The sequence below is a fragment of the Apus apus genome, chromosome 11, assembly GCF_020740795.1.
Source record: "Apus apus isolate bApuApu2 chromosome 11, bApuApu2.pri.cur, whole genome shotgun sequence".
Taxonomy (NCBI): Eukaryota; Metazoa; Chordata; class Aves; order Apodiformes; family Apodidae; genus Apus; species Apus apus.
The window spans coordinates 18,890,868-18,918,141 of NC_067292.1; the positions used below are offsets into that span (position 1 = coordinate 18,890,868).

The window sequence follows — 27,274 nt, forward strand, 5'->3', positions numbered from 1 at the left end:
TCACTGAGGCTCACATGGAAACCTAGAGCTGAGGTTGCAAAAGCTTCCTGACTTGTTAGGACATGTTGGAGGTGGGATGTGGAGCACTTCAGAGCAGAAACAGGTCACGATGGTGGCCAAGGCTGGTATTTGAGAGAAAGATTTGACTTTGTGTCCTGCTGTGTGTGTGGCACCAGGCAGGACACTAGTTCCTGCTCTGAGGGATGAAGGAAAGAGGAGGTGGGAGTTACCTGGACGAGAGGAAATGGACTCAAGTTGCCCAGGGGAGGTTTAAATTAGATATTAGAAGAAACTTCTTCACTGAAAGGGCAATTAAACACTGGCCCAGGCTGCCCACGGAGGTGGTGGAATCCCCATCCCTGGAGGTGTTTCAAAGCTGTGTAGATATGGTGCTGAGGGACATGGGTTAGCATTGGGCTTGGTAGAGCTGGGTTAATGGTTGGATGAGTTGGGTTAATGGTTGGTAGAGTTGGGTTGTGGTTGGGCTCAATGATCTTAAAGGTCTTTTCCAACCAGGATGATTCTGTGGAGGTGCAGCTTGGCTCATTTATTCCTTTCTCATCTCCAGGTTGCCCCAGCAGAAGGCTTTTCTGACCTTGCCATGCAAGTTATGACCTCTCCATCCAAGAATTACATCCTGTCAGTCATCACAGTTGGCATCTGTGTACTCTTCCTCATCGGCCTGATGTGTGGACGCATCACCAAGCGGGTGACAAGAGAGCTCAAGGACAGGTAGAGCCTGGATTGCCTGCTGAAGAAATGCCTGCCTAGTGCCCAGTTTTGTACAGCCCTCCTCCTCTGTATAGTCTACCCACCCCTTCTTGTGAGAGGAGAATAAAAACAAAAACAAACAAAAAAAATAATTAGAACAGCAGCAGGTGTTGGCTCAGTTTTCCCATCCTGGATCTCATCCACAGCATCTTCATCCTTTGAAAGTTTGTGTGCAACATTGGCAGCCCAGCCAGCAGCTTTGGTTACCCCTTTGTTAGCAGACTCTTGTTGACCTGCCTGTAGACAAGTCTCTGTTGTACTGTTGGAACTGCCTTCACTCTCCAAACCAGACTGATTGTGACCTGCAGCTCAAGGAGTTTTTAAGTCAATTTTTAAAGGAAGACACACTTGACTCTTATGATTTGGTTCCTACTGAAATCTAGTCATCCTCTGTGGCTGGCTGAAGTTGAGGCAGGAAATTAAAGGGTAAATTGCATCTTAACACCACAGTTGGCCTTGTTTTGGACATCTTGCTCATCTTATGTAAAGCATCTTCAGAGCATAGGCTTGGACAACCTAAGGACACCAGGCAGTGGTGTCACCCACCTAGTGAATATCCTGCTTGTGTTACTGTGGATTTTTTTGGCTGCAAAGGTGTCCTCCCTTTCTTCCTCTGCCACTCTAGAATAAAGCACTGACCAGGATCCAGTACTCACGAGCTGTACACCTTGTGTTTGGTAGATGAAAGCAGTGTAGGCACCTAGAGCCTGTCAGTAGTGTCCAGTGCTGCTGCCAGCAGGCACCAAGTGCCCTGATCAGTCACTGGCTCAGCTTTTTTCTTAGCAACAATGCAGTAAAAACTCTTTAACACTCCTTTCATTTGACCTTGGCTGCTGCTGAGCTGTCACCCTTCTGAATGGACTGTCTGCAGGTGGTGTTGGCAGGTTGGCAACCCAGTGCTCTTGTCAGGGGTGCAGAAAGCAGCTCAACACTCAACATGCTCTGTCTGTTCAGTGGTTACTGGTGGGCTACTGTGGTGGTTTGTAACTGGTCTGTCTGGGTTTGAAAAGTGGCACTGGAGAGTGTTCTTCCTTTCCATGGCTACAAGGGATAGCAGCTGGAGCTTTTATGGGATGTTTGACCCAGGTGCTGGTCCAGAAGGCCAAGCAGACATGGATGGGAGGATGGTAGTGTTATATGAGAGGCAGAAATGTCCAGATCTTTAAGGCAAGTAGCTTTCACATGGTTACCATCAGTGTGTGCAGTCACACTGGATGTCCTGACACTCCCAGACCGTGATACTTGCACAGAGAGCCCAAAGGAGGTGGTTTAGAAAAGCCACACTGGTAGTTGTGGCCTCTTCATTATCTTAATTTCTCGACTCCAAGGGGGCAAGGAGGTCCTAAGCCAGGTGCTGGAACAGTGAGCATGTTGGTGAACTCCAGAGGTTACTTGCACAGCAGTCCCTGTGTGCAGTAGGATTAGCTTCACTCACTTTCTAGATGTTCTCACCTGCCTGTGCTGCTGTGAATTCCCGTGCCTGAAACTGTCCAACTTGGGCTGTTGCTTGAGCCTTGACTTTATTTGCCCGGGTAGTGCCCTGCTGGGGAAGACCTGACACTCCAGTTCTCCACGTTGTTCTCCAGAAGGGCAGGGGAGGTGGTTTTGAGTGTGGACCAGCCAGTTCTGGGTGCAGGATGGCAAGCACAACGGACTGTGCGCTTTTGCTGCCATACGGTCTTAGACTTCCTGTGCTAGTGAGTCCTTCACAGACTCTTCTGGTTTTATGTCCCAAGTACCATGAACACAAGGCAAGCAGTAGAGGATGTCTGAGCCCTGAAGGTTTGGTGGAGAATTGGTGTGTGGTAAGATGGCAGTGACGTGGTAGAACAGAAATCAAGTCTGAATTCTCTCTCTCACCCCTTTTCCGTGGTGCTAACGGAGCTTCTGGCCCTCTGTCAGTGCCAAGTGGAGCAGAAGAGGAGCAGTTTTGTGTCTCTTGAGGTAGCACAGGTGTCTAACATCACAAATGTTAGTTTGGCAGTTGTAAGTGTGTATTATTCCACTTGACAGAGGGCAGGAATTGCTGCTGTAGGGATGGGTGTGTTGGCAGGGAGGCGGGATCTCTGCAGCCTTTCTTGCTTGGCACCAGTTCTGCTTCTCACAGTGTCTATCAGGTGTCATGAAATTGCCATCAGAGGGCTTTTTCGTTGTTGTTGTTTTTGAACTGTTGCCACTTTCTGGAAAGGCATTTTGTAACCTGATTAGCTTGAAAAGCCTAATTAGATGGTTTATTGTCTAGAAATAGCATCTTCCACTAAATCCCAAACGACAGTGCAGTGAAAGTTGTAGGTTTGTAGCCATAGTTCTGAATGTAAACCCTGATTAGCTCTGAAAGTGGCTTTACTTTCAGAGATAAGGCTTTCTGGGTTGTTTTTTGGTTTGTTTGTTTTGATTTGGTGGAGGTTAAGGTTGTCTGGTCAGGAGTTGTGTGGCCTGTGGTGGTGTTGGGCAGTGGTGCTGCTGTGCCTGGGAACTCGGTTGCGGTGCGTGTGCTCTGAGGTGGTGGCACAGGGGTGTGTCTGGAGGCCCTCTGAAGCAAAAGCAGATCCTAAATACATTTCTGCACGATTCCCTCAGGTGTCCTTTGTCCCTGTAAGGGCACAGTCCTGCATTTTAAAGGTGTGATGATGGCAAAGGGCCCAGGCCATTTTGTCATTCAACATCACGCTCTCTTCCTTCACATTTTACAACGGGGCCTCCTGCCACTGCTGATGACCAGACTAGAAATCTACCAGACCCAGTCTTGAAATAGCCTCCTCCTTTAATACCTAAAAATCTAGAGGTCTTAATAGCACAGAAGCCCAGAGAACTACTCTTCCAAAAATAACTTGCTTGTGCTGTTGCCAACGCAACCTCCTGCCTGCAGGCGACCATTTTCTGTCGGGGGGGAAAGAAGGAAACGGTTGTAAGACACACTGCAGTTGCCTTGAACTTGAGGAAGCCTTTTTAACCTCTCTGATCTCATCAGGAGCACTAAAAATAGCTGTGATCAGCCAAGAGGAGAGTCTTGGTACGACAAAACCTGATGTGCCCCTTCCTCTTTGTGGCTCTTGGTGGAGAAGTCTGCCCGATGCAAGTCAGGAGGTGGGGTGGTTGATCTCCTTGTCATCACAAAACCTTCTCTTGGCGAGCTCCTGGGGGTGGATGGAAGGGGTAGGTGGCTGGGTGGCAGCAGGGCAGGCAGCTCCCAGTTTCCCTCCTGCTTCTGCTGAACGAGTTGTTTCCTAAATGATGGCCCATGTTTGGATGACATGGCTAAGCGGGACCACACGTGACGTGTACCTTGTTACTTCTGCTGGCCCCTTGGTGTTCATTCTTGTTGACCTTAATAAGCTTATTTATTGTTTGCCTAGTGGGTCTGATCTTTTGCTGAGTTTCCACTTGGGATTCTCTTGCCTCACCTGCTGGATGAATTCCTCTGGGTAGGAACAAAATTCCTGGCACTTCAGGTACTGTCCAGCGAGCTGAGGACCCGTGCGTCTTGTGTCGCTGGAAAGGCCCTTGTGAAGTTCAAATAATTCTGTAACAAAACAAAAGCATTTCACCTGGAATCTGACACTTATCCGTGCAAAAAAAAGAGTTAGTCTTGTTCTGAAAGAATCCACAGTGAAAAATAATGGAGTGAAGATCAGAAGACTGCAGGGTGGGTGTGGAGGGATGGGACGAGCCAGGGGGGATCGCTCGGACCCCGTCACGTTGCAGAGAAGCTGTGTTCAAGTTGGATGGTGACTTCTGTTAAAACACAACTTTATCATTTAGTCGAGAGAAGGTTTAGTACTTTTTTTTTTTTTAATTATTTTTGCTTTATTAGTTTTGTTCTTTTTAAAGAGAAAGGTTTAGTTTTGAGGTGTGCGAGTGCGTTGAGTGTGAGCCCCCGGAGCCTTTCGCTTCTCTCCCTATTTAAAACCAGATCTCTGTGCACTCCCACAGCTGCCCTGGGGTTGAGGATGTTCTTCAGGATGAGGTTGAACATCTCAGAGGCCTCTCCCAGGTACTGATCTTGGTGCAGGGTCCCCGCTGGGGCCAGACCTGCCCTGCTTGGAAGGACCCAAACCAGGCTCCACGTGTCCCACCTTCCCCCTTGTACAGCAGCAGCTGGTTCAACTTTAATCTCCGTTGGGTTTATTTCCAAATGTGACATTAACAAGGCTTTTTTTTTTGTTTTCTTTTGTAAATTGTTTCTGTGTATAAATCCTTGTTTGGGGGTTTCTTTTTCGTTTGGTTGGTTTGGTTTTGTTTTTTTTTTTTTACATGCCCACGCTGTGTAACGTTGAGCTGTTACTGAGACTCTGAACATAATAATGTGCATTTTTTTTTGTTGTTGTTGTTGGTTTGTTTGGGTTTTCTTTTCTGTACAGAAGAAACGGGAGAATTTAATAAAAAGAGGCTGCAGGTTTTTATTGGGAGTGATTGATTTATTGACACCCCCCCCGGGGGGGCGGGGCTTGGCTGGGACACGCCCCCTTTCCCGGTGTGGCCACGCCCACTTCTCTATGACCACGCCTATATCTCCATGTAGCCACGCCCCCCCGCCGCAGGGAGGCTGGCGATTGGCTGCGGGGCGGGTGACGCAGCGCGCAGGGGCGGCTGTCGCGCGGCGGCCGTAAAGCGCGGAAGGTCGCTCCGGCCTCGCTCCCTCAGGTGAGACCCCCGCGCCCCCCGCGGGGACACCGCCCGGACACCCCTCCCCCCCTTTCCCGGACACCCCCGACACCCCGGGGAGGCTCCGGTCCAGGTCCAAACGGCGGCTCCCCCGCGCTTGGGGGATGCCGAGAAGGGGCTTGTGGTGCCGCTTCCCGCGCTTTCCCCCCCCCCCCCCCCGCCTCAGGTGCGGCCTGGCGGGCTCGGCGCGGGGCTGAGGGGAGGGGACCCGCCAGCCCCCCCCCCCCCCACACCCACACACACCCCCCGGGCAGGGCGTTCCGTTCCCGCCGCCCTCCCTGGCCCCCAGCCCCGGGCGCTGGGCAGCGTCCTCCAGTGAAGCCCAACACGCCTTGTTCTGCTCCCTCCGTGTTTTCCTTCCTCAGGCAGGGGCCTGACAGCGTTGATAACCAAGTGTCTTTGTGCCCTGTTAACCTTGGGCTGTCCCAAAGGTCCCGGAGCACGTCCCGGGTTTCCTCTCACCTACCTGTTGTTGGGGTGAGAGCCTCCTCGGTGCTCTTTTCCAGCCTGCCTCGGGTTCCTTGCTCAGGCTGCCATCAGAAACGAAGCAATAAGGCTCTGTGCCCGTTACACAAGTTGAGTGATAGCCTTACTAGCCCGTGTGCTGCTCCAGGACAGACTGGCTGCTCCTTGTTGACTCCCCAGCGTCTCCTCTCCCCCGTGACAGTTTGTCACTGCCAACCTTGTCTATAATAAGTGGTGACGCTCTGCTTGTCTCTTCCTTCCTAGAAGAAGTGGTTCCCAGCTCACCTCTGAGCACACCCAGCTTGGGGCTTTTCAGGGCACTGAGCAGCCCCTGCCAAGGATGTTTCTCCGGGTGCTGTCGGACGTCCGGTGGCGGGTGGCGAACCCCAGGTGGAGGAGAGTGACCTGCTCCCAGAGAAGCACCTCCAGTACAGCAGAACCTCAGCAGGTTCCCTTGCCAGCACAGGCACAGGTTGTCATCTGTGGTGGTGGAATCATGGGCACCTCCGTGGCGTATCACCTCTCCAAGATGGGCTGGAAGGATATAGTCTTGCTGGAGCAGGGCAGGTAAGGATTTCTGGGCACAAAAGCAAAGGAGAAGGGTGTCCACACCTGGCAGCATCTCCTGTGATGGGTTGGTTCTGCTTGCTCCCCTGGAATTGGGACCCAGCTTGTTGTGAGAATTAGTAAGTGACACAACTCCTTCCCAACACAGGGCTGACCTGCAGGGTGAAGGGTGTGGTGGGTTAGCCTTGGTTGAGGGCCCAGCTCCCACAGAGGCACTCACTTTACCTCAGCAAGATGGGGAGAAAGCAGGCTGAGAAAGCTTGTGGATCGAGATAAAAACATGGAGATTGCTCACCACTTGCTGCCCTGGGCAAAACAGGCTTGATCTGGGGAGAATGAATTTAATTGATTGCCATTTAAAAGAGATTTGGGGACTGAGAACTAAAAGACAAAGACCACCTTTCCTTTCCCATGCTTCACTTCACTGCTGCCCTCCAGGGTCTTCTGCTCACCCCTGCAGCTCAGGAAGGGTGGGGGGTGAATGGTGGGGATATGGTTACTACTGGGATGCAGTGTGGGTCCTCCATGGGCTGCAGTTCCCCTCAAGAGAGCTCTGTGCTGGCACGGGTTTTCCAGTTCCTTTGGGAGAGATCCATCTGCCCTGGTGTACATCACAGAAAAACAGTGAAGCTCACCAAGTTGGGCCATTCTGAGAGAGCTGAAAATCTGCATAACTCCTTCAGCCCCTGTTGATCATCTCTAGAAGCAGGATGTGATCTGTGTATGAATATCCCAGCCCTGGCAAAGCTCAGAAGAGCTTGTGGGAGGTGTGGAGGTTACAGGCAGACATCCCAGCCCCCTGTGAGCTGGTTACAGGCTCAGATTATCCAGTCTGGCTGTTGCAGGATTCACTGCAGATCTGTACAACAGCTCAGCCCTGAGTCCAAGTCTTGGTGGGGGCTCTTTGGTGGGTTGGATCTGCAGTCTGGGGCAGAGCATGTAGATCCTGTTGAGAGCTGACTGTGCAGCCCTTGCCTGTTACTTAGATTTCTGTTCCAGAGATGGGTTCCTGGTGTTTTCATTAAGTGATTTGGGGACCTCAGTGCTGAGACTTCAGGGCTTTGAAGAGGTGTTTTATGCCAGCAGCTTCTTACACCCTTTAATAGGTGCTGGACTATTTAGTGTAGAGCTTCCCACCTGATGCTGCCTTTAATGAGTAATTAACTGTGATTCCTTGACTGGCAAGGAGGCAGCATCAAGTTTTTAGAGTTGCCAAGAGAGGGAATTGAGTCATCTCATCCCAGACCTTGTGAGCAGGGAGTTTTTGGTAGGTTTCTGCCTCTGCAGCAGCTCTTCAGCAAACAGCTGTATGGCCAGTGGTTTAAGGACAGTTTAAAAGGGGACAAGTGATGTGTGTCCCTACCTGTGGCAGGTGCTGCAGGGTGAAAGAGACTTGTTCTTACTGTGACCTGCAAAGATGCACTGCTCAAATCCAAGTTAATTTTTCATTTGAGGGAAATGCAGCTTTGGAGGAAGAAGAGCAGGTAGGCAGATCAAAGTAGGCATAAGGTCTTTTTTTTTTTTAAGTGCTTTCTTTAGAATCCTGGAACACCAGGTTGGGAGGGACCTCGAGGATCATCTGGTCCAACCTTACTAGGTAATAATCCAGTTGAAATGAGGTGGCCCAGCACCCTGTCCAGCTGAGTCTTAGAACTGTCCAATGAGAGGCAACCCACCACTTCCCTTGGGGGATTGTTCCCATGTCTGACTGTTCTCATGGTGACAAATTTTCTTCTGGAGCCCAATTGGAATCTCCCCGGGAGTAACTTGTTCCCATCACCCCTTGTCTTTGCCACGTGTAAAAAGGGAGTCTCCATCTTCATGGCAGCCCCCCTTTATGGAACTAGAACATGGTGATAAGGTCTCCCCTGAGCCTTCTCTTCTCCAGGCTGAACAAACCCAGTCCTCTCAGCCTTTCCTCATGTGACAGGTCCTCAGGTGGGTTGTTTAGGATTAGTTAAAGAGAAACAGTTTTGGGTTAACAAGCGTTTTCAAAAGGGAGCTGAAGGAAAAGCGTTCTAGAGGTTGCATTATCCCTCCATCATCCCACTTTTGGTTGGATGTGTTTGGAGGAGAGGTTGCTGCCTGGTGCCTGCTGTGGGCAGAGCTGCAGGAGGAGCTGGATGAAGCCTCTTTGCAACTTCTCCTGCAGGTTGGCTGCTGGTACCACTCGCTTCTGTGCTGGCATCGTGAGCACGGCCAGGCCCGTGTCCATAGAGCTGAAGATGGCAGACTATTCCAACAAGCTCTACCAGCAGCTGGAGCAAGAGACAGGAGTGAAAACAGGTACAGTCCTCATCTTTGGGAAACTGGAACAAAAGTATGGAGGCTGAAATATATTAATATATAATTTTACAGTGGCTTAAGAGTTGGTGGTTCCTGCTCAAAAGTGACTGAATCAGATGCAAAGTGGTGTTGTTAATCATTCACTGGTTTGGGTTGGCTGAGACCTTAAAGATCATCTAATTCCAGCCCCCCTGCATGGGCAAGGACACCTCCCACCAGCCCAGGTTGCTCCAAGCCCCATCCAACCTGCCCTTCAACACTGCCAGGGATGGGGCAGCCACAGCTTCCCTGGGCAACCTGGGCCACGGTCACACCACCCTCACACCAAAGAATTTCCTCCTCATGTCTCACCTCAATCTCCCTCTTCCAGTTTTAATCCATTCCCCCTTGTCCTCTCCCTGCCTGCCCTTGTCCCAAGCCCCTCCCCAGCTTTCCTGGAGCCCCTTCAAGCACTGGAAAGTGCTCTAAGGTCTCCCTGGAGCCTTCTCTTCTCCAGGCTGAACACCCCAACTCTCCCAGCCTGGCTCCAGAGCTGCTCCAGCCCTCCCATCATCTCCGTGGCCTCCTCTGCACTCACTCCAACAACTCCATGACCCAGTTCTCCAGGTGGGGTCTCCCGAGAGCCAAGTAGAGGGGGACAGTCCCCTCCCTTTGTCCTGCTGGCCAGCTAACCAGAATAATGGGAAGGATATCAGATGGGCAGACTGAAGGCAGCCTGCAAACTGTGACCTCTGATTCTTGTCTGTAACTTGAGCAAACAGCTGAGTTTTCATTAAGACACTTGACAAGTGTAATGGAGCACAAGGACTTGTGATATATGTGAGACTCAGCAGAAGCTAATAACTGTGCCTGTAATAAAGATTAGTATTAATTTATTGCATGTGGTGAAGTCACAAAGTGTCTGCGTTTAGTTGTTGAGGTGTTGTTCTTCTGGGTAGTTATTAGATCACTTTTTCACCAGTAACATCTCTCTCTTTTAGGAGGTGAAGCTGAATTTTGTTGATAAACTTGAGTAAATGTGGCAGAGTTAGAACACAACTGAGAATCAAATGGCCGTGTTGAGAAGTTGACGAATGCAGTTTTTAATGACTGTTGGGGAGGTTATTTGGGGATGGGGGATCCTGAGTGGTGGAAGCAATGGATCTGAGATTGAAAAAGAATCCAGGATCCTGCCCAAATCTGACTCTGGTCACTGTCACAGGGTACGTGAGGACAGGCTCCATTTCCCTGGCTCAGACCCAGGACCGGCTGATCTCCCTGAAACGCATTGCTTCCTCACTCAGGTAGGTATCAGCAGGAAGTCAAGCTGACCTGAAATTTGCACCAGCTCTCCTGCCAGAGCACTGATGGCATTTTTCTTAACCTTCTGTGGCAGTGTGATGGGGATACCTTGTGAAATCATCACCCCAAAACAAGTGGCCCAGCTCCACCCGCTGATCAACATCCACGACCTTGTAGGGGCCATGCATGTGCCAGAAGATGCAGTGGTGTCATCTGCCAGTGTGAGTCTGGCCCTGGCAACTGCTGCCTCAAGGAATGGTATGAGGGGTTTCTTTGAATCTCTAGGGTGCTCTCCTGCATGATAGTGACCTTCTTTTCACAGCATAAAATTATGTCTGGTATTCCCAGCACTGAAAACCCAAACTGGGTTATTTCTATAAGGTTCTGATTCTTTACCATCTATTTTCCTTCAAAGAACAGGCTGAGTTGTTATCTTTCTTAACATCCTGAATCTTTACAGATCTCCTGTGATAGTTCAAGCACCAGTTTCTTACTGGTTGTATTTTCCTCTGAATGAGCACACACTCTTTCATTATAAAACCAATCCTGCATAGGACCCAACTCAAAACTAACCCTGCAGGGGGATCTGCAAATGCAAAGGTGTAACTGAGTCCTTGTGGAATATTTCACTGGGCCCATCTGCTTGGGAAATGGATTGGGAAGTGTAGTCATAAATGCAGATTTGCCCAGCACTTTGGCAAATTCAGAGTGGGCTAAAAGTGGGAGAAGGGTTAGATATGAAAGCAGAGATGAGGATGAAGGTCCACCAGATTGCAAGAAGCTCCTTGGGAAGGTAACTCTCTTAGTTTCTTTTTAGACCTGCTTAGTTTTTTTGCATGCTGTTCATTGATTATTTTTTTTACTAAGTTGCTGATTTCCAATTAAAGAATCAGTTTTGGCAGCTGAAACTGCAGCTTTTGTTGCTTAAAAGAATTGAAATGGAAAGAAATCCATAGCTGAAACCCCCCCCCCTTTTTTTTTTCCCTATGTTGTTGATACTAGGGTGTATTTGTCACCCAGATTGTCACCTGGGCAGGAGAACTGTAGCTCTTCACAGTCTCAGCCTTTAAATGTTGTACAAGTTGTGAACAGGCTGTTTCACAAATGACAGGGCTTAAGAGTGTCAAGAGTATCAATGTTGTCTTTAGAAAATAAGCTATTAGGTCAAGTTTAAGGGTCTGATGGTAGCAGCCTGAGGGATCAGGAAGCAGGCGGGTGGTGTCCTGACTTTGGGATGTCCTCTCCAGGTGTCCAGGTCCATGAGAGGACAAGTGTCAGTCATGTCACAGTGCAGAAGGGGTGTGTGACTGGAGTGGAGACCGACAGAGGACGGATTGGATGCCAGTACTTTGTCAACTGTGCTGGCCAGGTGGAGTCATTTCAATGTTTCTTCCTCAGTTGTTTGGGTTTGGGGTTGTTTATTTTTTTCCTCCTTTATTTTAACTGTGCTGTGGGTTGTTTTACTGGAGTAGAGCAAGGTCATGTTGTTCAGCTCAGAGGGGCTGTGCAGGAGGAGAGCAGTGCTGGCTGCTTGCTTGGCACCTTCACCTGCTGAGGAGCATCCTGCAGCCTGTTGGGACAGCTCTGTCCTGGGGGTTGCACCTTTTTGACTTTTGCTTTGGTTCTTAGGGAGATGTTAAGTCTCTCTCTCTGCTCTTTTCTCTCTGAAAATTCCCTTTTTTGCTCTTTTTCTTAGTGTCATGTCTTCTCCAGTCTGAAAACAAGCTGTTTCTCACTAACTGGCTTGTTAGTGGGGGGTCTTCACAGTACAGGCTCCTCAGTCCTGACTTCCTCTTCTAGAGGCTGAGCCTGCTGGTGGCTTTGGTAGACAGATGTTACTTTGCTTTTCTCTTCTTTACCAAGAAGTTGGTACTTCTTGGGCTCAGATCAGGGCCCCACTTTTCTAGACCTTAGATGAGGAACAGAAAAACACTCTTTGTCTTGAGCAGTTCAAATTCTATACAAAGAGGGGGGGGAAAGTGTGTGTGTTTAAGATTCAGGGGACTAAACCAAACCTTACTTGTCCTCTTAAAGCAAACCCCCAGAGAGGACCTGTGCTTTTTGTCCTCCTGGAGTTAGTTTTCTTCTTTTGCATTCTAACAAGCATTTTTTTTCTTTCAGTGGGCCTATGAGTTGGGCCACTCTGGAGAGGAACCAGTCAACATCCCTCTCCATGCCTGTGAACACTTCTACCTCCTGACACATCCCTTGAAGGAACCTCTGGCAATAAACTTACCAAGTAAGGATTCTCCATTCTCACTTTTCTTGGTCAATCACAGCTGTCTTTCTGAGGCTACACGTGGTTTATGACATAAAGGCCAACTAAATGCTATCAGTTCTCACCTTATTTGGGATTGTGAAGTACATTCTAGCTGAATTGCTCCAAATCTCCTTCTCCAGTGGTAGAATCTCTTTCCTTGTTCTTGGGAAAGCTTTCACTGAAGAAATTGGTTTTCAGAGTGGGTCATCTTAGCAGGAGAATGACTCTCTTGACTGGTAGGTGTGTCTTGAGACTTGGGTTGTTGCATTTGTGAGCTGGAAAGGGTGCTAGCCTTGGCACTATGTTTTCCTTGCAGGCTGCTGTCCCCAAATGGCCCATCTATTCCTTTCCTCCAACTGAAGCTCAGGCTTTACAATGGCATTTACATGTCTATGAGCTGTAGGGGCAACCAAAGCACTTGAGGTAATGGCTCCTCCCCCATGTTCTGGCTTTTGGATCTCTTAAAAAAAAAAAAAAAAAAAAGACCTTGTGTTTAAAAACTGGTTGGGAAGTAGAAAGTTTTGCTTATTTACTCTCAGTCTTTAGCAAGAGTTTTTGCTTCTGGTGAGTCATGTCTATGTTGTCCAGGGAATTTAGCTCAGGCCAGAGTCCCTGAGTGCTTCACTTTTACTTGACTGGGTCTTTAGATACACAGATTCATGCAGATTGAGATACCTATCTAGATATATTCACAGCTTTTCTGTACATGGGAAGAATTGCCATGGAACCTGTCAGGGGGAGTATCATAAATGCTTCAAGGTGACTCCACCACTAGAAGAAACAATCCAGACCTGACTGCTGGTCCTCACCCCAGTGTTGCCCACCTTCTTTGTGCTGGTGGCCTCCAGCAAGCTGGATCTGTGATGCATCCCCATTAAAATGAACTCTTCTTCATATAGGAAGAGAATGAGAGGGAGGGCAGGACATCTCTTGATGGAAGGGCTGGTCTTGGGTGAGGCTCCAGTGGAACCAAGCCAGTATAACAACTTATGGATCTGCAAGGGATCTGATTCCCTCTTGTTTCCTCCCACTCCTGGTAAAACTGTCCTCCTGGCTTGGGTGCTCCTCAGGTTCAGTTCAGCTCACTGTGCTGCCCAGCAGGAAGGTGGTGGTGGGAGTTACTGCTGGTTTAGTTACCTAAACTTCCTCACCAGGGCAACACATGAGAACCAGAATGATGAGAAATGGTGGGGTTGGGGGACTGAGCCTGTCCCTTCTTGTGTCAGGGAGCTGCTGGCTTGGCCCAGCCTGGCCCCAGGCCCCCTCCTTGGTGTTTGTGGAGCAGCCTGAGGCAGCTGAACCTTCTCTCAGTTCCTTTCCCACCTCTTTCCTTTCCTCTGCAGCTATTGTAGACCCAGATGGCAGGATCTACATCCGCAACTGGCAAGGTGGCATCCTCTCAGGGGGCTTTGAGAAGAACCCCAAGCCTCTCTTCACAGAGGGAAGGAACCAGCTGGAGATTCAGAACCTTCAAGAAGACTGGGATCACTTTGGTATGTTGGGGAGGAGAGACTCCCACAGCCACAAGGCACGTGGCTTCAGCAGAAGGCAGAGTTAGCAACAAGCCAGGCTGTTGGTGACCAGCTAGCAGCTGTCTGCCTCTACCTGAGAGGTGTGGGAAAGATGGACATTCCCTCAGATTAATTCATCTCTTCATTTGTCACTGATTTGCATAAAGCCCCTTTACCAAGGACTGCATCAATCTCTAGTGTATAAAACCCCTCACTAACCCCCAGCGTGTATCAGTTTCCCCTGGTGCAGAAGGTGCTACAGAAACTCTCCAGCACTGCTCTTCCATTTCGTTTGGGGTTTGACTGTCAGTGCCACATGCTGCTCCTCCTGGGACACTGCAGGTCCACCCTGGTCACCTGCCTCGTGGCTCTGGTGTTCTGTTTCTTTCTGCAGCTCCTTCCAGCACTGGCTGCCAAGTGTATTTCCACCACTGGCTGTTGCTTTGGTGGGCAGAGCCTGGTACTGTTTCTTCCCAGACTTCATCTCCCCATTGGAAGTGGTGGTTTATTATATTCTAAATGTTCCATCTTTCTCTTCCCTTTTTATTTGCTTCTCTTTTTATATCTTGTATGGACTTTTGCATGGAGGGCTTTTCCTGTAGGAAAGAACATAGCATGGTCCCTTTCTCTCCCCCAACCCCTCTTTTATGCCTGCTAAGTTTGTGTGTGTCCTCTCATCTTCCAATTTGCCAGGGTTTTTTTTCCAGGGACCTAGTTTTCCTTTGTGTCAGAGCTCTTTGCATCCCTTGTGAATGCACATGCAAGTCACTCTGGGCACAGATGAACTTTCCCTGATTTCTTTCTGCACTTTCCAGCTGCTCCCCAAGTTAAGCTGATTCATTTGATTTCCCTTTCTCTGAGATCCTGTGTTGATACCGTAGGAGTGTGAACTCCAGGGGGTGGAGCCAAGGTGGGGTGGTTTTGTGCTGCCATACACTGAAGGTTTTTAGATCTACAGATGCCTGCAGACTTGCTTGGAGATACCAGCTTCACTAATGAGTTGCTTGAGCTCTGCACCTACCTCCTTTTTGGGTTTTTAGGTACTGCAGGAATGAAAAAGCACTGCTTGGTGGCACCCACAAACTGCCCAAGGTTTGGAAGCAACTGCATGTGGTGCTCCAACATTGTTACTACCCTTCCATCAGTTCTAACACACTGAGCAAAGTCAGAGCTGACTCAGCCAATGTTTGATCCTTTTCTAGGTTTCTAGTTCTGTGGTTTGAGCTCTTGCATTGCTGCTTTGATCTCTTTGGTTGAAACACCTTTTGATTTTAAAGTAGCCCGTGTAGTTGCTTCAGCTTTGGGCTGGATGTGAGGACAAATCTAACACAGATTCCTCTTCTTATCTGTAAGAATAAAAAAGCCTGTAACTGCAGGCTCTCCCTCTGGAATTTTAATGCTTGAGAGGGGGAAGAAGAGGTCAGAAAGATAAGTGAAAATGTGAAATCTGATTATTTTACTGCTTGTGTGCAAAGCTGAGGAGTGTTATCAGTGCTGAATCTTGAGGGTGTTTATCTGGAGTGCTGTGCAGAGGTAACTTCTGGAGAAGAAGAACAAAGCAGATAGCTTAGCCCTTCATTAATGCTCTCCAATGTCAGGCTGCAAAGAATTGCCTAAGGACATTTCCAGCCTGACTGGGCAATGGGAGTGGCAAGGAAGTTCCATGAGGATGAATGTGAAGTGACACAGGCACGTGGGGGAAGGGGGAGATTTGGGGGGATGGTCTCATTTGCACCACACAAAATGATGGGCTTTGAACTGACCTTGGGGAGGTGTTAGTTCTGTGAAGGCATCAGCTCAGCAGCAGTCAAAGCAAAAGGCAAGTTAGGAATTGGTAGGAAAGGAGCAGAAACCACAGTCCTGATCCAACACTAAATCCTTAGTTTGCCAGATAGGAATTGTTGTTCCAGCCTCCCCATCTCCAGAGGGTGTTGTGTGACTGGGGAAAATCTGGGGAAGGAGCAACAAGAAGCTGATCAAAGCTTGGAACAGTTTCCAAGCAAGGAATGACTGAGTGGGCTGGAAAAAAGAGATGACAGAAGGGAATGCAACAGAGGTCTGGGAGATCTTGAATGGGATCAAGGGGATAGTTGAGAGGCATCAAAGCAAGTTAACTGCCTGTGAATTTCAAAACAAAAGGAGGTGATTCCTTATACAACAAATCCTAAACATTTGGAGCTCCTTGTCAGCATCTGTAGGATGTTTTCATGAGTTTGGGGAAGCCTGGTCAAGGACTTAAAAGAGAGATTAACTTAGGGGTGAGTAACTAGGGAAAACAAGAGGTTTGCAGGAAATCCTCTGTGTTGATGGGAAGTGGAGGCTGATAGAGGGTGTGGGACAAGCCTCATGTAGGTTTGCCTGTTCTTGCTCATCAGTAGGTATCTATTTGGTGTCTGTTCCAATAGTTTTCCCTAACAAAACTGGAAATGCTTTTGCACTGTTGAAAGCAGTGCTGGGCTCTGGGTCTGGATGGCTGCTTTTGGTGTGTGCTGTGGGATCCGTTCTGAGTATCAGAGAATCCCAGACTGGTTTGGGTAGGAAGGAGCCTTAAAGATCATCTAGATCCAACCCCTGCATGGGCAGGGACACCTCCCAGCAGCCCAGGTTGCTCCAAGCCCCATCCAACCTGCCCTTCAACACTGCCAGGGATGGGGCAGCCACAGCTTCCCTGGGCAACCTGGGCCAGGCTCTCACCACCCTCACAGCAAAGAATTTCCTCCTCGTGTCCAACCTCAATCTCCCTCTTCCAGTTTTCATCCCTTCCCCCTTGTCCTCTCCCTGCCCTTGTCCCAAGTCCCTCCCCAGCTTTCCTGGAGCCCCTTCAGACACTGGAAGGTGCTCTAAGCTCTCCCTGGAGCCTTCTCTTCTCCAGGCTGAACACCCCAACTCTCCCAGCCTGGCTCCAGAGCAGAGCTGCTCCAGCCCTCACATCTCTGTGGCCTCCTCTGGACTCTCTCCAGGAGCTCCATGTCCTTCCTGTGTTGGGGGCTCCAGAGCTGGGTCCAGTTCTCCAGCTGGGGTCTGATGAGAGCAGAGCAGAGGGGCAGAGCAGTTTGATTCCAGCAGGGAAACGGTTGATCCAGCGACGTGTCTCGGAACGCAGAAGCCGTTTCCATCTCTTCGTATGACAACGTGTCTCTGTCCAGTTTGGAGGTGAAATGATCTAAACACATGGAGACTGAAGGCTGTGACTTTTTATCTTTTGATTCTTTTTATTCCAGAGCCACTCCTGAGTGCCCTCCTGCGCAGGATGCCCGATCTGGAGGCTCTGCAGATCATGCAGCTGGTGAACTGCCCCGAGTCCTTCACGCCAGACATGCGCTGCGTCATGGGGGAGTCGCCCACCGTGCAGGGCTACTTTGTGCTGGCTGGCATGAACTCTGCTGGGATCTCATATGGTGGGGGAGCAGGCAAGTAAGTGGTTTGTCACTGTTGTGTGTGTAAGTTAGGTTTTAACCAAGAGGCTGCTCAGGTGATCCTGCTGGGTAGCAAGTTCTGGGCAGTATTTGTCACCTACTCTCCGACAAAGGCTCCTTTTGTTTCCAACTTTAGTGAAGGAGAGGAGAAGTTGCCATGATTATGTTCTCCTGAGTATATTCCAAGTGTGTTGGACTCTCCTCCTGTCCTCAGGCATCACACGTCAGTGATCAGAAGCCTGCTAACTGGTTTGATTTGGTGATCTGCCAGGAGGAGATAAAAGCTGAGCAAAGCAGATACTGCCTCATCTTCTGTACTCCGTGATCCCCTGCAGTTTATTATTTGGCTGAAGTCCTTAGATGATTCAGGTTGACACAGCAGTTAATTCCTGAAAGCAGAGTGAATTTGAAGCAGCTGAAGCACCACACATCTTGCTGCCAGTGCTGCTAAGGACTGTCCTCTGCCAGTGAGCTGGGAGTGGAATCGTTTCCCAGTCAAATCCAATTCCTGTGTTAATGCAGATACTTTGACAGGCATGTAAGTGTGGTCCCAGCAGCAGAGTTGCTTGGATAACCATCATCACTTCTTATTGCTATTTGGTTTTGGCAGCCCAGCATCCCTCTGCCATGCAGCCTTCTCAGGAGGCTGTTCATTTTCATAGCAGGTGTTGGTATCTGCGTTTGTCTCTGCCACTTTCTGCCTGTTGTCTAATAATTTAACTCACCAGGGAAGCAACTCACGATTTTTTCTTTCTGTGTCGTATAAAATACAGAGAACCTTGACAGTGAGGTTCTCTAGGAATCAAAATGATTTCTGAAAGTGAAAGGGCTATTTTCTGTTTGTGTTTTTTACAGCCTCAAGATAAGCAGCTTAGTTTGCCAATGTAACTTTTAATGACCAGTCTCAAACCCCTTTGTTTTCCTGTTTACTGACCGTGAACAGATCCTTCTGCTCTGCTTTGGTCTGAGCTGCCTTTGTCCTTTAGCTCTGGAGCATGCCTTCCTCCTCCACTGCTAGAAGTGTAGCTAAGCATAAGTGGGCTGGCACCTCGTGCTGAAATGAATGCTGTCCCTGATGGTTTGTGACTGAGCCTGCGCCAGCTACTGAAAAATGGCAAAGCTCTTGTCAGCCTCTAAAACTCCAACCTCGACCTGCCCGGCACCTCCTGGGGTAGCATAACCCGAGGACTTCGACCCAGGGTCAGCCAGGCTGCCTCTCCAGGCTCTGGCTTCATTTACCAGATGTCCTTAACTTCCTGCTGCCCTGTCTGTTTCACCCTGATGGGAAATGGTTTTGGAAATCTGGTGGATGGGTTTTGTGAAGGGAAACCTCCCAGCTTCACCTGGTGTTTAGAACGTTGGTAGCCTTCTCTCTCCCTATTGCAAGAACTTCTCGTGTCCAAACTGCCTTGCTGCTGGCTTCAAAGCTAGACTCTTTCCCTTCAGATGTTGGGACCTATCTCAGTGTTCTTTACGCTTCTTCCATCAGGTACCTGGCAGAGTGGATGGTGAATGGGTATCCCTCAGAAAATGTCTGGCCTCTGGATCTCAAGCGTTTCGGTTCCCTCCAGAGCAGCCGCACGTTCCTCCGCCACCGTGTGATGGAAGTGATGCGTAAGTGGGGTCCCTCCAGCCAGTCCTGGCCAGAATGGCCAACATTTTCCCTCTCTGCTGCACTCTGAGGACCATTTTCCTTCTTCCTGACCTCCTTTGTGGCTGTACAGCCTCTTCCCAGGAGAAAGGAAAGGATGGGTTTTCTCTTAACTTTCCTTTTGGTCCTGTGCTCTGTCCTGTATCTGTGCTTTGCCTCTGGTAAAGGGGAACTTGTGCCCATCTCTGTAGGACTCCAGACTAATAAATCAATGCTAAGGTCTTAACTGGGAATACTATGCTGTCTCAGGCATTGTTATTCCTTGCCCATCGTTACAGTGTGGAAATGTCATCAATTCCAACTTGGGAGTGTGTGATCCAGTTATCTTAGATCATTCAGGAAGTCTTCACAGACACATTCTGCTTTTTCCTGTCACAGGTTGTGATAAACACCTCACAGAACAGATTGGAGATGTCACTGTTCCTGTCTAAAACCATGCTTAGTTTCCTCCTGTTGTTTGATTATCTCTCTGGAGATACCATGGACAGCTTCTTTTCAAGTTGCAAATAGGAATCTGAAGGGCTCCACAAGTTGCAAAACATGAACAAATATTTGAATACCAAATCTGAACTCAAAATATGTGTTCAGGTGAAAGCAGAGGAGTTGGGCAAAACCTTTTAGCCCTGCTGAGGAAATAAAAGCCTTATGCTCTGACCTTCCTCCCAGGAACTTTCAACTCTTGGCATTATTCTGCAGTTGCTTTCCAATACAAACCTCGATTCTGGTAGCTACAGGATCATTCTAGTTTTTACAGGACAAGCACTGAATTCAATTTCTGTGCTTTTATGTTCCCATTCTAATCTGTTCTTCACTCTACCCACTCTTTCAGGAGCACCAAATAATGCCAATAAAATTACCCAATCATCAGCTGTGAGGCAAGATCAATAGAAATGTTCAGTAAGAAACATTCAGCTTTAAGCTTTTCAGTTTTAAGCTTTCTCACCCACGTAGAAACTTAATGCTTATAAAGAAGGATTCAGGCATCCTGGATTTATGCCACCCCACTGGTAACCAGGGAGGATGCTCAACATTTATTAGGGTCACTTGGGAAGGTTAAGGAACCATTTGGAACAGCTTCAGTGCTGAGAAGAGGCTGAACTGCCACTATTTAGGATGATCCTTGAAGCCGTGGGCTGCATTTGTGTTGTTAAAATGATGTGTGTCTGATCCAGTGAGCTGTCAGGGAGGAATGGGGGATCATTAATGCTAGGCAGCAGGACTTCATGAAAAATGAAGCTTGTGTTACCTTGACAGTAGTGTGGTGGGACCACAAGTGTCTATGAATAGAAGGATTCTGTGCAAATACTGCTGCTCTGATTTTGAAATCGGCTGGAAACGCATCAAACCGGGTCTGTCCCCAAAACCAGCAAAGGAAGGGCAGAACTGTTCTGAGGGGATTCCATTCATGGCTCAGGGAGGAAATTTGAGCTCAAGATGATAACTGTGCCTAAACATGGGGTTTTGTGGCTGTTGCAGCTCTCATGTGTGACCTGAAGGTTCCTCGGTGGGACTTCCAGACGGGCAGGCAGCTGAGAACCTCCCCCTTGTACGACCGCCTGGATGCACAGGGAGCCAGGTGGATGGAGAAGCATGGATTTGAGAGAGTCAAGTATTTTGTCCCACCTGGGAAAGGTGAGCTGGCATGGCCTTTTTTTGCTTTGTTTCTCCTCCTCCCCTGTCTGTTCTGTGCCCTCTTTCTCTCTTCTTTTCTCTCCTTTCTACTGCAAATTCTTCTCTCTTCCTTTTTGGCCCCACACCTTCATTCCCAACACCAACTTCATGTGTGCTTCCAGGCAGTATTTTAAGGAGCATAAATCACTTACCTCGATACCCAGCAGCTACCATCTCAGTCTCTACCTTATGAGGTGTATCTTTTGTGCTTGTAGTAGAATCAATAGAGATTTTTAAGAGTGCTGGTTCAGTTTTTTCATGCTTACTGCTTGGGCTCTGTTCTTCATGCTCTGTGCTTTTATTACATTGTGATCAGAGAACACACTGGAAAGAATCACACTTCATCTTGGTTAATAGAGTATCAGAATAGCCTGGAAAGAGATCTTAACCTGTGTGAATGGATTGACTAAGTTTAAATATACAACTAGATGCTTAACAAGTTTAAGTATACAACTAGATGATTAATTAGCCTGAAGATCCAAATGCATGCTTAAGTAGATGACCATGTCCCTGGGCTCATCCACTTCTTTCTGCTCACTCAGTTTATGCAGTCCATTTTATCTGCAAGACAGACTATCATGGAATCAATTCTCCTCTGCCTTGTGCATCCCAGTTTCTCTGTGTAAGATCTTAGTTCATCCAGTTTTGTCCCTTTCATTCTTCTTTACACTAGATCTGCTGGATTTGGATCAGAGCAAAACCTTTTACAAACCAGACTGGTTTGATATTGTGGGTTCTGAAGTCAAGTGCTGCAAGGAGGCTGTTTGTGTCATTGACATGTCATCTTTCACCAAGTTTGAAATAAGTGTAAGTACCTAGGAGGTGACAAAGCATCAGCCTGGTGAAGGTGGCCTTTGCTTTTGCAAAGCTCTGTGTGTCCTGCTGAGGACAGGTAGTCAGGCTGGATCCCCAAATCCAGCTTGTACCACCATATTTAGCACAAATGGCTTATTATTTTCTCTCGAGGCCCCTGTTTCTAGAAATACCAGCTGAGTCTATAAATAGAATTTGACCTCTGGCACTATGTCACCTCTGAGTCCTAGCACACTGGAGACATCAGAGACACCATCATTAGGAACTGCAGGAATTTGGGCCAGGACACGGATAATGATCTTAAGCAGCCCCAGTGGATTGTGTTGCTCAGGTAGCTCATTGACTTTCTCTCCCTTTTCCATTCCCATAGTCCACAGGAGACCAGGCCCTGGAGAGCCTCCAGTACCTCTTCTCCAATGACCTGGATGTGCCAGTGGGGCATGTTGTGCACACAGGAATGCTTAATGAGAAAGGAGGGTATGAGAATGACTGCAGCATTGCACGACTGAGCAAACGCAGGTGGGTGTCTGGGCAGCCTCCCTCCATCACCCTTTGGGTGCCAGAGCCTCTGAACAGGGATCAGCAACTTTTTTCCCCTCTGTGAAGAGAAAAGTCACAATTCTCCTCTTAGTTAATTCAGGAACGCAAACGAGTGGAAGCTCCTGAATTTGCCAGTATTGGGGAAAATATGTCTATATGAACATAGATTTCTACAAAATATCAGGCCTTCAGGTGTTTAATTTTCAAGTGAAAGACAAGTTGTTTCATAGAATCATAAAATAGAATCCCAGACTGGTTTGGGTTGGATGAGACCTTAAAGATCATCTAATTCCACCCCCCCTGCTTGGGCAGGGACACCTCCCAGCAGCCCAGGTTGCTCCAAGCCCCATCCAACCTGCCCTTCAACACTGCCAGGGATGGGGCAGCCACAGCTTCCCTGGGCAACCTGGGCCAGGGTCTCCCCACCCTCACACCAAAGAATTTCCTCCTCATGTCCAACCTCAATCTCCCTCTTCCAGTTTTAATCCCTTCCCCCTTGTCCTCTCCCTCCCTGCCCTTGTCCCAAGGCCCTCCCCAGCTTTCCTGGAGCCCCTTCAGGCACTGGCAGGTGCTCTAAGGTCTCCCTGGAGCCTTCTCTTCTCCAGGCTGAACACCCCAACTCTCCCAGCCTGGTTCCAGAGCAGAGCTGCTCCAGCCCTTGGATCATCTCCGTGGCCTCCTTGGGACTCCCATTAGAGTTTATTATTTTAGATAACCACTTTGAGTGCAAACCAAACGGTTCCTTGTTGGCTCCTGGCCAGTTTTCTCATTGGAATTGCATGCTGAAAATACTACTTTTTGATTATTTCAGCTTGCATTGCAGTTCTGGGCACTGTAATGCTCAGCTCTGCAGTATCTCCTGATTCTTTTTTGTGCTCTTGGGTGCAAACTGACAGGATGACAGAATCTCACCCTTAGACTCAACAGTTTGGGCTCTCTTGGGTGTTTAATAAATCAAATCCACCTCATTTTAAAAAGCTTCTCCATCAGCATGACCCAGTTGAGGGTTGGTTTTATTTCTCTAGATCATTTTCTGTGCATGCTTTCATTGTATCGATGGGAAGCATTCTTTGCTGCTCTTTCAGTTAGAAACAGCTTTTCTTTCTCTTCCTCTTCTGGATGAATTCATGTATTGCTTCAAAGGATTGTCCTTCTCTGTGGGAAACCAGGAGCTTCCCTCCTTGCTTGGTCATTTCTGCAGATCTTCTCTCTGTCAGTCATGTGCTTTAACTCACAGTTGGTGTGAAAGAGACTCACACCACAAGTAGCTCATTTTCACACATCAAGTGGAGTTCTGTTTTTAGAAGCTGTTCATAATAAGCACCATTGTGTGTGACAAGATGTTGGCTGCAACAAGAACTTGCTGTGTGAACCAAGCAGTCCTCTGGCTGTCAGAGTAGGCAGTCACTGGTGGGGAAGAGCTGCAGATACCTGCTGCAAAATGGATTGTGGCTTTTGAGGTCCCCTGTGAACCTCATGTAGAACTGTGTTCTCCTTCTACTCACTTGTCACCAGCCTGCTGCTAACCCTGGAGGGCTGGGGATTCTTGTCATGACAGATTAAAACTGGAAGAGGGACGTTTAGGTGAGACATGAGGAGGAAATTCTTGAGTGTGAGGGTGGTGAGGCCCTGGCCCAGGCTGCTCAGAGAAGCTGTGGCTGCCCCATCCCTGGCAGTGTTGAAGGGCAGGCTGGATGGGGCTTGGAGCAACCTGGGCTGGTGGGAGGTGTCCCTGCCCATGCAGGGGGTTGGATCTAGATGATCTTGAAGGTCCCTTCCAACCCAAACACCAGTCTGGGACTGATCCAGAGGCTTCAGCTGTGGTTTTCACAAACCAGCTTGTTTTGGCCTCCTGTTAGCTTGGAAAACTGCTGAATGGCTCCAGCAGTTTGTGGACAAAGATTGAACTGAGCCATCTTGTGGCTGTCCAGTCATTGTTTTCTTGGTTTCAACGTGTCTGTTCCAGCTTCTTCATGATTTCTCCTACTGACCAGCAAGTCCATTGCTGGGCCTGGCTGAAGAGCCGTTTGCCCGACGACAACAACCTGACCTTGGAAGATGTGACCTGGAAGTACACAGGTTAGGAGTCACTGAAAGCAAGACCTCCTTGTACAGCCTGAAATCACAAACGGTGTCTTGTGCTGCATGCTGGTTAATTGCTTAAGGTGTGTTAATTGCTGAAGTGGTGGCTGGCTTTCCTTTCCAAACAGCTGCACCTCAGAGGTTTCCTTCTAGCAAGGAGCTGGGACACAGCTGTCCTGTGGGCTGTCAGAGAGCTGAACAATTCTTTCCTCCTTAATTAGAAGCATACCTCTTAGTTCAATAAACTCTTTAAGACTTCAGAACTTGGGGCATGTCTCTGTGCAGGTTGGACAGCAGGCAGCACCTCTCCAGATCCCAACCCTCTTCCTTCCCCTCCTCAGCTCTCAACCTGATTGGCCCCCGTGCTGTGGATCTCCTGTCGGAGCTGTCCTATGCCCCGATGACTGCAGAGCATTTTCCCTCTCTCTTCTGCAAGGTGAGTGACTGGGCTTCCTCCCTCCCCACCCTGCGAGCTTCTCAGAAGCATGTGTTGGAAGGAGGAGAAGACTTCTGGTTTGGTTAGTTAGAGGGGACTTCAGATTTACATCTAGATTTCCTGCAGTTGCTGGGCTGGTGATGTGCTCACTTTGACTACTTCTCCTTGGGTTCTGCTTGCTAAATATACAGGTGGATGTGCATTTGTCTTCAATATTCCACCTCCTGTAGGCTTGGTGCCACTTGGTCTCCTGGCATATTTCATAGGAACAATGATGAAGCTGTCAGCCAGAGGGGCAGCTGGGATGGGTGACCCAGGAGCTGTTGTCCCCTGTCATGGCAGATAGCTGCTGTTCAACTTCTGCCTGGCAGCTGGAACACAAGCCTGTGTCCTGACCTAGTTCTGAGGCTTCTTGCTAAGGTGTCACCAAGTGATTAAGAAAGTCTGGATCATGTGGTATCGGGGTTTGAATTTTTTAATGGAAATTCTTCACCAGTGAGTGGTGGTGGGGAACTGCAGCAAGGGAGGGGGGTGGTTTGTGTTTCCCCCCGTGCTCCTTCTGGATCTCTGTGCTGTGTTCCAGTTTGGATCATCTCACCCCCTCTGATTCTGCAGGAGATGAGCGTGGGCTATGCCAACGGCATCCGTGTGATGAGTATCACCCACACAGGGGAGCCTGGGTTCGTGCTTTATATCCCCATAGAGGTAAGAGGACACTGGTGCCTGAGCTAATTAAGGCAGTTGCTCTCATGCATAATCAGAAACACTTCCCAAGTTGACTTAGGGTGGTGAAATGTCTGGTCTGTACCATGGCTGAGAGAGTCCAGAGGAGGCCACGGAGATGATCCAAGGGCAGCTCTGCTCTGGAACCAGGCTGGGAGAGTTGGGGTGTTCAGCCTGGAGAAGAGAAGGCTCCAGGGAGACCCTAGAGCACCTTCCAGTGCCTGGAGGGGCTCCAGGAAAGCTGGGGAGGGACTTGGGACAAGGGCAGGGAGGGAGATGACAAGGGGGAAGGGATTAAAACTGGAAGAGGGAGATTGAGGTGAGACATGAGGAGGAAATTCTTTGGTGTGAGGGTGGTGAGAGCCTGGCCCAGGTTGCCCAGGGAAGCTGTGGCTGCCCCATCCCTGGCAGTGTTGAAGGGCAGGTTGGATGGGGCTTTGTGCAGCCTGGTCTGGTGGGAGGTTGGATCCTGATGATCTGTAAGGTCCCTTCCAACCTTCCCCATTCCATGGTTCTATGGGAAAGCCGCCTGTGGGCACTAGAGGGAGTTTCCCTGCTTGGAACGGCCTTCCAGCCCGGGCAGACCTCTTGTGCTGAGCAGTGGGAAACATCCTTGGTCGTGTCAGGTGCTGCCAGGCTCTCCAGGAGCTGTCTCCAGCTCTGTGTTTCACCCTCCCCTTGCAGTATGCCCTTCATGTCTACAACGAGGTGATGAACATGGGCCAGAAGTACGGGATCCGGAACGCCGGGTACTACGCGCTGCGCAGCCTGCGCATCGAGAAGTTCTTTGCCTTCTGGGGCCAGGACCTGGATGCCTTTACCACTCCCATGGAGTGTGGTCGTGAGTTCCAGGTCAAGCTGGACAAGGTACACCCTCTGCTGCCCTCGGGGTGGGTGGGAGAACAGCTTGGAAAGCCTACCATCCAAGTGGGTGGCTTGTTGTGGTGGAGCTGTGCGCTGCCGAGCTGTGAGCTCTGTTCATGTACTTCAGAAAGGTGCTGGAAGTATCAAAAGTACTCACCACAGAATCATCAAGGTTGGAAAACACCTTCAAGATCATCAAGTCCAACCGTCCACTTCAAAACCCCTAACCACTAAACCATCTCCTGAAACACCACATCCACTCCATCTTCCTTCCTGAGCAGTAATTCCAGCGATCTGTGCAGCAGCTGGTGTGTGCAGTGCTCGGTGTGGTGGAGGGTGCTCAGAGTTCATGTTTCTTCCACTTCTTTTCCCAATCTGAGGAAGCAAAAGGCAGCCCTTCCACTGGGTAGCATTTAATGAAGCATGAGGAGAGGGGCCAAGAACAGTTCCTCTCTCTAAAATATGGGAGTTTTATCAGTGTAACAGGGGATGGCAGAAAGTTCTGCCCTCCTTGTGGTGCCACCTCTGTCACTTGCTTGTTTTCCACTTTGTCATATTTTTGCATGAGCCAAAATAAACAAGCAATTCAGGGAAGAGAATGCAGTGATTAGGGCTACACATCTCAGATGTTGTGACACTTTCCCTCTGGTTTATAAAACACAGAGCAAGAAAAGTGGCAAAAAAACTAGAGTGGTGACATAATTTTTACCTTGGTGAAAATTGGAATGAATTTTTGTTTTAGAGGCTCATGTCACGGGTCAGTTTCTGCCCTTTAATACCAGGTAACAACTGAAACACCAAACTTCTCCCTGAACTGGGCTCCTCGCAGCCTGTCTTGGTAGGACATGAGTCCCAAGCACAAATTCACCTGGTGCCACCAAGCTTGTCTGCTACAACTCAGCAGCTGCTGCAGCTCCTGTCCCCTCCAGCAGCTCCTGTCCCCTCCAGCAGCTGCTGCTGCAGCTCCTGTCCCCTCCAGCAGCTCCTGTCCCCTCCAGCAGCTGCTGCTGCAGCTCCTGTCCCCTCCAGCAGCTCCTGTCCCCTCCAGCAGCAGCTGCTGCAGCTCCTGTCCCCTCCAGCAGCAGCTCCTGTCCCCTCCAGCAGCTCCTGTCCCCTCCAACAGCAGCTGCTGCAGCTCCTGTCCCCTCCAGCAGCTCCTGTCCCCTCCAGCAGCTGCTGCAGCTCCTGTCCCCTCCAGCAGCTCCTGTCCCCTCCAGCAGCAGCTGCTGCAGCTCCTGTCCCCTCCAGCAGCAGCTCCTGTCCCCTCCAGCA

General features: G+C 49.2%; 2 protein-coding genes across 3 annotated transcripts in view; both read left to right on the forward strand.

Moving 5' to 3' along the window:
• Nucleotides 1–5,174, forward strand: part of GLG1 (golgi glycoprotein 1) — an 84,496-nt gene extending 79,322 nt beyond the window's left edge. Inside the window, exon 26 of the mRNA XM_051629197.1 lies at nucleotides 569–5,174. Within this exon, the coding sequence (XP_051485157.1) occupies nucleotides 569–736 (168 nt within the window). The 3' untranslated portion in view covers nucleotides 737–5,174. The remainder of the gene's footprint in view (nucleotides 1–568) is intronic.
• Nucleotides 5,175–5,347: 173 nt separating this feature from the next.
• The window catches only part of PDPR (pyruvate dehydrogenase phosphatase regulatory subunit), a 29,334-nt gene continuing 7,407 nt past the window's right edge, over nucleotides 5,348–27,274 (forward strand). Inside the window, exons 1-17 of one of the 2 annotated variants that reach the window (XM_051629217.1) lie at nucleotides 5,348–5,415; nucleotides 6,169–6,468; nucleotides 8,621–8,754; nucleotides 9,956–10,037; nucleotides 10,130–10,293; nucleotides 11,283–11,404; nucleotides 12,157–12,274; nucleotides 13,639–13,788; nucleotides 17,028–17,220; nucleotides 18,712–18,836; nucleotides 20,350–20,505; nucleotides 21,218–21,351; nucleotides 21,728–21,876; nucleotides 23,864–23,976; nucleotides 24,321–24,415; nucleotides 25,031–25,120; nucleotides 25,823–26,005. In XM_051629217.1, coding sequence (XP_051485177.1) covers nucleotides 6,242–6,468; nucleotides 8,621–8,754; nucleotides 9,956–10,037; nucleotides 10,130–10,293; nucleotides 11,283–11,404; nucleotides 12,157–12,274; nucleotides 13,639–13,788; nucleotides 17,028–17,220; nucleotides 18,712–18,836; nucleotides 20,350–20,505; nucleotides 21,218–21,351; nucleotides 21,728–21,876; nucleotides 23,864–23,976; nucleotides 24,321–24,415; nucleotides 25,031–25,120; nucleotides 25,823–26,005 — 2,235 coding nt within the window. In that variant the 5' untranslated portion in view covers nucleotides 5,348–5,415; nucleotides 6,169–6,241. Of the gene's footprint in view, nucleotides 5,416–6,165; nucleotides 6,469–8,620; nucleotides 8,755–9,955; nucleotides 10,038–10,129; nucleotides 10,294–11,282; nucleotides 11,405–12,156; nucleotides 12,275–13,638; nucleotides 13,789–17,027; nucleotides 17,221–18,711; nucleotides 18,837–20,349; nucleotides 20,506–21,217; nucleotides 21,352–21,727; nucleotides 21,877–23,863; nucleotides 23,977–24,320; nucleotides 24,416–25,030; nucleotides 25,121–25,822; nucleotides 26,006–27,274 lie in introns of both variants that reach the window. The other variant, XM_051629216.1, reaches the window with a different exon arrangement.